Source organism: Mustela nigripes, chromosome 4 (genome assembly GCF_022355385.1).
Source record: "Mustela nigripes isolate SB6536 chromosome 4, MUSNIG.SB6536, whole genome shotgun sequence".
In the NCBI taxonomy this organism is placed as follows: Eukaryota; Metazoa; Chordata; class Mammalia; order Carnivora; family Mustelidae; genus Mustela; species Mustela nigripes.
The window spans coordinates 166,882,606-166,893,017 of NC_081560.1; the positions used below are offsets into that span (position 1 = coordinate 166,882,606).

At 53.9% G+C, this 10,412-nt stretch overlaps 1 protein-coding gene across 1 annotated transcript; it reads right to left on the reverse strand.

Annotated features, from left to right (window-relative positions):
* Positions 1 to 254: 254 nt before the first annotated feature.
* Positions 255 to 6,351, reverse strand: CALHM3 (calcium homeostasis modulator 3). Its single transcript, XM_059395925.1, has 3 exons — positions 6,013 to 6,351; positions 3,802 to 4,057; positions 255 to 740 (listed from the first exon to the last, which is right to left on the reverse strand). Exons 1-3 carry the CDS (start codon positions 6,297 to 6,299, stop codon positions 255 to 257), a joined length of 1,029 nt encoding a protein of 342 aa, XP_059251908.1. The 5' UTR covers positions 6,300 to 6,351.
* Positions 6,352 to 10,412: the final 4,061 nt, after the last annotated feature.

A 10,412-nucleotide genomic window follows, 5' to 3' on the forward strand; every position in this document is an offset into this window, starting at 1 on the left:
AAGGGCAGTCTTGGACCCAATCCTAGACGCACCAAATCAGAACCTGCATTTAGCAAGAGTTAGGGAGAAAAGTTTGCGAAGCACTGCTTTAGAGCACACAGGAGGCCACACCCTGAAAGTGGGCCAGAGACTGGGCTATTTTGAGGAAGCAAGCCAGCAAGGGTTAGGTTGTCCTGCCTCGGCATCTCCACAACCTGGAAACCCCCAGGCCGTTGCCAGGGCAGGGACTTCACATGGGGACACTGCTGGGGTCCCTACACATCAGTATGCTGAGACAGCCTGGTGCCTGGGGCCACCGTGGGAGCGCGATGGTTGAGGACACGCGCCCAGAGCCCCGGGGATGCCATGAGGTCGAGCGGCGGTTTGCTGGAGTACCACGTGCTCAGGAGGCGATCCACCTGCTCCCGGCTAGAAACGGCCCGCAGGTGGGCCTTCCTACTTCCGTCGCCGTCCAGGCCGCTGGGCATCTCGGGTGGCTCGCGGCCCCTGCCCGCGGCGTCCCGGCTCAGCCCGCGCGCCCACATCTCGCTCTGCATGCTGGCGAAGAAGTGCAGCACGCAGCGGTGGGCGAAGTCCCGCGCATGCTCACAGCACGTCTCGTCGAAGAGCTTCTGCTCCAGGTCCACGTAGTTGCTCCAGTATCTGCGCTGCAGGAAGACTGTCTGGTCGAAGCAAGGTCTCAGGCAGCGGGCCAGGAAGGCCACTATGATCAGTAGCAGGGTGAGACTCCAGCCGATGGCCTGGGGGGTGGGGGGTGGGGGCACCAGGTTAGATGTGTTCCAGGTCAGGTGCTATGCGGTATGTGGCAAGAGTGTCCCAAAGTCTCTCCCTTATCCCTCCCATCTCTCCCAAATCTATCCATGTTCCCACTTAGTCATCCATCCTACCATCCACCTCCACCCATCCTCGCTTGCATTCAGTCTTCCCTGCACCATCCATCTGTCCAGCAATATTGTCCATCTGTCCAATATTTCTCCATCCACCCATCCCGCCGTCTACCTTCTCACCTGATACTATGTCTCAGCATCCCATCCAACCATCCTCGCAGCGGACCTTCTGTCTGTCCATCATACGTCCTCCTACCCATCCATCCCTGTTCCCATACTCTCATCCTTTCTTCCATTTATCTGTCCGCCCACCCACCCACCCCTCCTCCTCCCAACCTCCCTCCTGAAGAAACCAGAATACATCACCCCAAAGTATGCCTCTTTGACATAAAAATTATCTTGAATGGAAGATAAGAAGCAGCAACCATAGCAACAGCTCTCCTTACCCTCCTTACCCTCCTCTTCTGTACCTAAGGCAGGAAGTACATGCTCCTTGTACTGGGAGACCACTCTTACCAGCCCAGGGACAGCATCAGAGGAATCTCACGATACACCTTACTCCTTTAGTGTCCTCGGAGACGAACACTGCTCTGCTTTGTCCTGTCATTGCTCTCCAAAGGTATTACTCTTGTTTGTTTGTTGTTTTAAAGATTTCATTTATTTATTTGACACAGAGAGAGCGCACAAGGAGGCAGAGAGGCAGGCGCGGGGGGGGGGGGGGGGGCGGGCTCCCTGCTGAGCAGAGAGCCCGATGTGGGGCTCGATCCCAGGACCCTGAGACCATAGCAAGAGCTGAAGCAGAGGCTTAATGCACTGAGCCACCCGGGAGCCCCGATATTGCTCTTTTCGAAGATGGCAGATAAGCTGCAGTTCTAAGCGACCACTTTGAGTTATTCTTTCTGTTTCAAGTTTCTCCCATGTGATGTGTACTGTGCACATTAAGAAACTGTTATTCTGGGGCGCCTGGGTGGCTCAGTGGGTTAAAGCCTCTGCCTTCATCTCAGGGTCCTGGGATCAAGCCCCACATCCAGCTCTCTGCTCAGCAGGAAGCCTGCTTCTTCCTCCCTCTCTCCCTGCTTGCCTCTCTGCCTACTTGTGATCTCTATCTGTCAAATAAAATAAATAAAATCTTTAAAAAAAATAAAAAGAAAGAAACTGTTTTTCTCCTGTTAATCTTTTTGTTAGAGTCTCAGCTGAAAACCCAAGATGGGTGGAAGCAAAGGTTTGCCTCCCTTACACTCCGTCCACGCATCATCCATCCGTCCACCCGCCCATGCATCCATCTATCATCCTTTCATTTTTTTAATCCGGTTCTTCATCTATCCTCACACGTGCTTATGTAGCCCATCTATGAAGTCGCGCGTCCTATATTTTGGGAGAGGCACTAGGGACTCCTGGAACTCACACTTCAGTGGAGGAACCAATGAAATTGGTGATAGACTGGCTGAATGCCCTGTTGAGGGTCATATAAGGGATTATGGGAATACAGAGGAGAGACACCCAACCTGAACTTGAGGGCTCAGGGAACAGTGAGGCAGATGCTGAGCCCTGAGGCATGAGTAACCGTTATATAGGACATAAACAGGGAACAGTGTGCCAAGCCAAGCATGATGAAAGACCTGAAGGGTTCCCTGAGTCTGGAACCCACACATGCCCGACACCCCCTAACCCTCCTCTCTACCCATCCAAAGCTTTAGTCTCTCCAAGGCCATGCTTAAGACCAAGCAACTGTGTGCTCCTGGGGCAGAGAAATCACTCCTCTAAGCCACAAAGACATATTTGAACCCTTATCATTAGTGGATGTGGTTCATGAAGCTCTCTCATTGGCCTCTCTCAGGACCCCTCCTTTCCCCTGCCAATTAAAAATAGTCATATGGGGGTTTTACACATGAAGGTGCCAGTTAACCTCCATCTGAGTCAGGACTCCAACCCTGGTGTGACTGAAGATTCTACACTCTTTCCAGCGAACGAGCGAAAACCCAGAGAGTTTAATCCTACAGGGCCCATCCACATGGAGGAGACCAAACCTCCCTTGATTTTGTAGGAGAGGCTGAGACCCAGAGGGGAGTGATGTGGCCAAGGCAGAGTTGGACCCCAAATCAAATGGGTCCTGAGTGCTGGCCCTCTCTCCATCACGCATGGGCCTGCATTTGCCACAAGTTTGTCCTGGCTCCCACAGAGGGCTGGGTTCTGTTTTTAGTCCCTGTAGCCCCAGCTTGCTCTGCATATAAATACTTTTGGGGGGGTACCCAGCCCCGATTGGGGCTCTGGGAGGAATCTGGAATCTGGGCCAGGGGTGGGGCTGGAGTCTGCCCCCAGGCTGATGGAGTGGGGGTGCCAGTGTGGGGATCCAGAGGCCTGGGTAGGACCTGCATTTCAGGGAGGTGGTTTAGAGGGCTGGGAGTGATGACAGTTCAGCTCCCCGCCCTGCCTCTTAGGAGCTGTGCAACGTGGGCCTGTGAACTAAACTCTCAGGACCTCCATTTCCTTATCTGTAAAATGGGATGATGATGATTGCACCCCCTCATAAGGTTGTTCTGAGAATAAATGAAGTAATGCATATGAAATGCTTACCCAGTGTCTGACACATAAATCCTCAATAAATAGTAATAGGAGTGAGTATGATTTCTGGGAGGTGCTGAGAATGTGCGTATGGGTTGGGGGCAGGGCAGAGGAATGTATCTCCAGGGCTTTTGTCATCTAGCTTGCTGGGGATAGAATGCACCGACTCCTGGAGAGTCTCTGGTCTCTGCTGTGGAGGCACTTAGTGTTGAAGGCGAAGTGTCCACTTCCTAAGGCCCCCTCAGTGTCCTGTATGTGGGTCCCACTCCTAGCCTTCCAGGGACCACCTGCTCCTTCCTTGTGTTTCCAGCAGTGGGGAGGGGCCCCGGGAAACCCTCTGTACCTCCTCGCCCACGCCGCTCAGAACCAGTGCAGGAGATTTTCCAGGGCTGGGGAGAACCACCCGAATTACCTGGGACAGGCACCGTAGGTAGCGGGACACTGCTTTTCTAGCGGGGCTGTCCCTGACCAGCTCATCCTCTCTGCAGGGCACCTTGGCCAGGAAGAGCTGCACCTGGCTGGGGGTCATGTTGGCAAAGTCCAGAAACTTTTCGGGGTCCACGGAGCTGCTGAAGGCACACACGAAGCACTTCCCATCAAGGAGGGCCAGGAGGATCCAGACGAGGGGGGCGGCCAGTGCCCTCTGCAGCACAGAGGAGCACATATACCTAGGGGTAGCAGAAGGCAGGGGGGTAAGAGGGGCAGCTGGGATTCAGCTGCGGCAGGAAGGCCACAGGAGGGATGCAAGGATGGACTTCCCAGGAGGGCTAGGAGATGCCCGGTGTGGTGGGTCCCACTGCAGAGGTCCCAGCAGCAGAAGCTGGGAGGCTGGAGGGCTGGGGCTCCGGGAGGTCAGGAAAGTCCGGACTGGCAGCCCAGGACTGGAACACTGGGGAGCGGGTATGCCTCTTCCTCTCAGGCTCTCCTGGTGCCTTTCCCATGCCAGAGGCACATTAGATCTTTGGTGATGAGTTCCATTCAAGTGGCAGGACTGTGGGCCTCTGACTCAACTACCTGAGCGGTTCTGCCCGAGGGTTTTGGAGGAGTCTCTGCTCTCAGAGGGGGACGCTGGAAGCCAGGAGAGTTAACAACCCCAATCAACCTTCCGTCCACAGGGACCCCAGCTTCCTAGACTCTCAGTGGGACAGTTCCGAGGTGTGTTCTACCCATGTTCTCAGAGGGTCCTCAGAAGGACTGATCCCCGTGAGCCTCTTATTATCACCTTCTCCCCAGAGCTGCTTCTGGGGGGAGCCAGCCCCACCCAATAACCCTTCCAGAAGCAGTGCCTCAGACCCTTCCCTCCAGGTCCAAAATGCTCCCCCACCCCCAGCACCGTCCTTAGGGGCCTCTCTTGCCCTCTGCTCTTCGGGAGGTTGGGTGCTGATCCCAAGACAGGAGCTGCACTCCCTGGGCCCCAGAGGAAAAGGCAAAGGACACAGCCAGTGCATGTGACCCTCCCTGCGAGGCTGAATCACAGGGAGCACAGGACCCCCAGTGAGTTAGGAAGCAGAGGCAGCTGAGCACCTGTTTCTGACTTGAACTGCATACAAAACGTACAATGGTGTCTGCTGGGGGTGTGTATACGGGTGCACGGCCTCCCCCGCGGGGAGCTACAAATCCATCTGAGATCAGGGTGGCCCTGGTGTTTTCTAGGGGCATTGTGGTTGGAAGGTGGACCTGAGGACGTGTTATGGACTTACGTTACATACGCTTGAGAACTCTGCGACTGTCCATGCCAAACAATGGGGAAAGGGGGCGATCATCAGCAGGCTGAAATCCATCAAGCCCCTCTGGCCTCTACCCACAGATCTAGAGCACTTTGACCTTTTGTCTGAAACACTGAGGGGAGTGACGTCAGTTTGGGAGCACTGAGGGAGTGCACCTGTGTTTGACTGGGGCTGTGCCTCTTCCTCGTTATAGGAGCTCAGTCAGGTCACTTAACCTCTCTGCCTCAGGGGCCTCATCCTTAAAAATGTGTCTACTCCTGGAGCAGACCCAGGGTCGAGCTAAGAATTGAGAGGCTGCGCACACATGGTACTGGGTATAGAGGTTGGCACGGAGCGGGGGTTCGATCCCAGGGCCATGGAACCGTGATCTGAGCTTAGTGCCTGAGCCATCCAGGCGCCCCCAACAGCTGGTTTCGATACGGTGCACCAAGCCAAGCGAGTGAGAGGCTCTGAGGGCCTAGACCCTGGGGGAGCTTACGGGAGAGGGAATGCAGCCTTGAAGCCAGTCACGCGTCCGACGACGTGTGCGAGCCGGCTGTGCGTGTCACGGGATGGTCCTTCATGTATGTGCTGAGTTACAATACCTGGCCAGCCAACACACATGACCTGGGCAAAACCTGGGAATCCTGTATCATCCCTGGGTCGCCAGTCCTGGCCACGGAAGGGTGACAGATGACAGGAAAGGAAATGTCTGTTTTCGGCATGGGAAGTGACTAAGGGGGTCTCTGTGAGCTGATGTCACCTCAACTGGGGAAAGGAGGGGACACAGGTGATAGTGTCCATGGGGGGGAAGTCCTCCCGATACCCATGAGGATCACCGGGCCTGGGGAGTCACCTGGCAGTGTCTGAGGGGGGGAGGCCCTGACTGTGCCCACCCAGGTAGTGTGGGACCGCACCTGATGATGCCCGGATCCTTCCTCCGCTGCCCCGCAGGCCGGCGCCACTCCTCAACCATCACCACGGACTGCCTGTTGGCAAGGAGGCCGCAGAGGAAGAGGGCGAGCGGGGGTGTGAGCAGCAGGCCCAGGCCGTAGAGGGCATTGTAGCGCGCCAGGCAGGGGCAGTTGAAGTCGAAGGAGGAATACATCTTGACCGTGACCACGGCCAGCAGCAAGCAGATGCCATTCATCACGGACTCTGAGCTGGACTGGAAGTGCTGGAAGAACATGCGGAACTTTTCCATAGCCTCGGCCTCGCGGGGGTGGGCAGCCGTGGGCCCGGGAGAGCACTGAGGCTTTGGCCGCCTTCCCAGGCAAATCCAGATACTTCTGGGGACAAGCCTGGGGGCTTGTCTTCCAAGGGCCTGAGGGGGCAAGGAAGGGGTGACAGTCAGCTCTCAGCCCAGACTCCTGGGGCTCAGCCACAGATGTAGGGCAAAGGCAGGATCTCTCTGCAAAGGCTCCCCTGCACAGCCACGACTGTCCCCCAGGGCCACTCCTCTGTTCTCTGGAGGAAAGAGTCACTGCTCTGCGACCTGCCAGCCCAAAGCACCTCTAGGCAAATGTGCCCTGCCCTGTCACTCCACCCTCCCCAGCCCAATCCTCCCTCCCTTCAGGGTTTGGATACTGAGGCCCGACAGCTGGTGGCCCTTCTTGTGGGGGGATAGGCAAATTTGGGGTGCGGTGAGGCAATGATGCTGAGGGGACCAATGATATTTTCTGGTCTCGGTCAAAAACACGATTTGGCTCAGCTGAGCTCAGAGAGATTTTTGTGTTGACTTTCATGCTGGGAGGGCCCAGTGGGCACCTCCCCCTGCCTGAAGGCTGCCTGGAGGAAAAGACCCCGGAGAAGAGTCTTAAATGGTGTTTTGGCCTTTGCTGGGTGAGGGGCTGTGGAAGGGGAAGGCCTTCCTGGCAGAGGGCAGCAGCGAGGCAAGGAGGTGAGAAGCCCCCTGAGGTGGGCCAGGAGTCTGGGGTTGCTGGAATGTGGTATCAGACAGGGAGTGTCGTGAGAAGGGGCTGGAGGGGTCAGTGGGGGTCTGCAACCTTCCTCTCTGTTTTCTTCCGCTGTCCCCAGGTCAGCCCGGGCCTCTCTGAAGCATGGCCTCCCACACATCTCTCGTCTGCCTGGGTGGGACCAGGGGCTCCCGCAGCTTCCTAGCTTGGCATTCAAGGCCCTCCTAAATGTACCCAGGCATGCCCTCCTGTCTCCACACCTTTGCTGACACCTTCTTCCAATTGGAACACCCTTGCTCCTCCCCTCTGATCTTCAAGAGGCAGCTCAAATGCAGCACTGTCCCCCAGCACCCACTGGTGACCGCAGCTCTGGGGGAGCCTCTCTTCCCCTTTGGCCCTTGAAAGGTTGCCTCAGCCTGTTATTATTAATCCTCCTCAGGGGTGGGGGGTGGCTCTCCCAGTGAGGGCAGTGACGTAGCCTGCAATGTTGTTTTCTGTAGCACCGAGCCTGGTGTTGAGGGTATTTTAAGGCAGACCATCCTACATATGTGCGAATTTCATAACTGTGCGGGCTGTACCTATAATGAGATAGCGACAGACAGAAACCGGGGTCTTACTTATTATTTGTATTTTACATCATGAGAGTGTTAGTGTGGGTCGTATGAGACAGGATCACCGTGTGAGGGACAATGAGGAAGTGGGAGGGCCATCCTAGGTGTGCAAGTGTGATTCTGAGTGAGAAACTCTTCTAGCCTGATTCAGGCTCCTAACGTAGCTGAGAACCACCACCACCATTCTTCAGGTGGGTGTGGGTTCCAGAGAGGGTTGACATCTGTCGGAGGTCACACAGCCTAGTGGGGACAGAGCCAGGAAGGGAGCTGGGATCCCCTTTCTGTGACTTCCAGGACCTACTCACCTGCTGGGCGGCTGAACGTAAGAGCCGCCAAGGCCGATAACCTAGGGATTCTCCACAAAAAGCAAACAATCTTTCTGGGAGAACATGGCAGGAAACTGGGACAAGGTCTCTCCCAGTTTATCCTGCTCACAGGTCCAGCATGAGAGGCGAGACAGAGCCCCCCTGGTCCGCCCACCACAACTTAAAGAGATATTATCTCCCAGAGTTTGGGTGTAGCTTTACATTTTAAAAAATCTGAATTTCCTTCCTTCCTCCCTTCCTTCCTTCCAAAAGATTTTATTTATTTATTTGTCAGAGAGAGAGAGAGCAGGGGGAGTGGCAGGCAGAGGGAGAAGCAGGCTCCCCGCTGAGCCGGGAGCCCAATTCAGGACCCTGGGATCATGACCCGAGCCGAAGGCAGATGTTTAACCCAAGGAGCCACCCAGGCATCACGTAACATTCTGTATTTTCTAAATATCTACCTTTATAGTAACGATTTTAGAAATTTCCTAATAAATCATCAACTCTTTCTACTGGAAAAACGCAAAGGGGTTATGGAACAGGTAAAAGGGGAGGAGGATCATATTTTGTTGCCAGGAGCCCGGGGCCTGCTGGACCAGGAGAGGCAGCACAGACCGAGCACAGATTTTCCTCCTGTGGGTGGGAGGGTATTAAATTGTAGATCTGCTGCGTGATAATACCTTAAAGCAGCCTTACTTCATTAAACCCCTTCCACACCCAGGGGTCTGTGTCTCTGTTTTAATGGGTCTTTTCATTCTAGGGAAATTTTTTTTTTTTTTTTTAAGATTTTATTTATTTACTTGAGAGAGAGACAGCGAGAGAAAGCATGAACAAAGCATGAACGAGGAGAAGGTCAGAGGGAGAGGCAGACTCCCCATGGAGCTGGGAGTCCGATGCGGGACTCGATCCCGGGACTCCAGGATCATGACCTGAGCCGGAGGTAGTCGTCCAACCAACTGAGCCACCCAGGCGTCCCTCTAGGGAAATTTTTTCAGTGCACGTTTTCATTTGAAATGGTGTCTTAAATCTTTTTAGCAGTTGGCAACATGGGTTAACTCGTAATCGGAAGATCTGTATAGAACAAGTCTTTGGTTTATTTTCTTTTCCTTAGGGTCTTGCAAATATATCTTGGGGGTCTTCCAGATTTGTTTTTCCCTGTTTAATAGGAACCTGAATACTGTTTGAGAAACCTTGGCTTTGCTGTTCTTGGAGTTCCTGTGACTGAAGGGTTCACTGGGTCTAGGTGCTACTGGAGAAAACTCAACCTATCTGGAGTGTGAGTTGTGAGTGTGTGTGTGTGCGAGCACACACATGCGTGTGTCTGGCTGTATATGTACTTGTGGGTGGCATGTGTGTACACTCATGCGTGTGTGTGGTACGTATGCATAGTGTTTGTATATAAGTGAGTGTCTTCTGAAATACAGGTATGGCTCTGTTTCTTCTTTTTGTAGTGAGCACACTCTCCCCTGAGGGTTCTTACTCTCTCTCTTTTTCCTTCAAAAGGAAGACACCGGGGGCGCCTGGGTGGCTCAGTGGGTTAAAGCCTCTGCCTTCGGCTCTGGTCATGATCCCAGAGTCCTGGGATCAAGCCCCGCATCGGGCTCTCTGCTCGGTGGGGAGCCTGCTCCCCCCCCCCCCCCCCCCCGCCTGCCTCTCTAACTACTTGTGATCTCTGTCTGTCAAACAAATAAATAAAATCCTAAAAAACAAACAAACAAACAAACAAAAAAAAACAAAAGGAAGACACCAGAAGTGTGTTCCTCTTGTGGCTCAGGATGGGAGGACCATAGTTCCCTGGTGTCTAGCAGAGCAGTGGTGGTGCCCTTCCCACCTTCGGGAGCCCACCTGGTCTTCCACTCTGATCATGAGGCCTCTGCAGGATCCTCGTGATGACCTTTGGGTCTGTCTCTGGCAGACGTGGGGGAAATCAACGTGGACCTCTGCTCTGGGGACTCCATGGAGCCCGGTGGCCCTTCAAGGACTGGAAAGAAGATGAAAATGAAGGCGGTGGGTGGGGGTGGGGGGTTGTGAGTCTGAGAAATGGCGTGGGAACAGCCCATCTGAGAAAATCTTCACCTGGATTCCTTTCCCATTCTTTATACCCAAATCCATTCCAAACAGCTCAAAGACTTCTGTGTAAAAATTACAAGCATAACAATTCTACAATAGAATGTAGGTGGATGTATTCATGACCAGAGGCTAGTCGAGGCCTTGGTGAACAGAGCACAGAAGTCAGCCGCTCTGAAGGAGAAGAGCTTTAACACAGGCCTCGACTGTGGGCAAAATACCAGTAAACAGAGTAAAAATATCAAACTTAAAAAAAAGGCATTTGCCAGACAAAGGCCTACGTTCCTTAATTTGCAGAGATCATATAAATCAATGAAAGAGGTGAATCATCCTATGGGAAAATTGGCAAAGGACATCAATGTGTGTCCTTTCACAGAAAAACAAGTGGCCCCAAATCCTGCAAAGATTCTAATTCTCA

What these genes read in the sequence shown, in the direction of transcription:
- CALHM3 (XM_059395925.1), bottom strand. Translation starts at nt 6,299, where the DNA reads ATGGAAAAGTTCCGCATGTTCTTCCAGCACTTCCAGTCCAGCTCAGAG. An exon ending in AAGGATCCGGGCATCATCAG is followed by an intron (nt 4,058 to 6,012) that starts GTGCGGTCCCAC and finishes TGCTACCCCTAG; the next exon opens with GTATATGTGCTCCTCTGTGC. An exon ending in ACCTACGGTGCCTGTCCCAG is followed by an intron (nt 741 to 3,801) that starts GTAATTCGGGTG and finishes CCCACCCCCCAG; the next exon opens with GCCATCGGCTGGAGTCTCAC.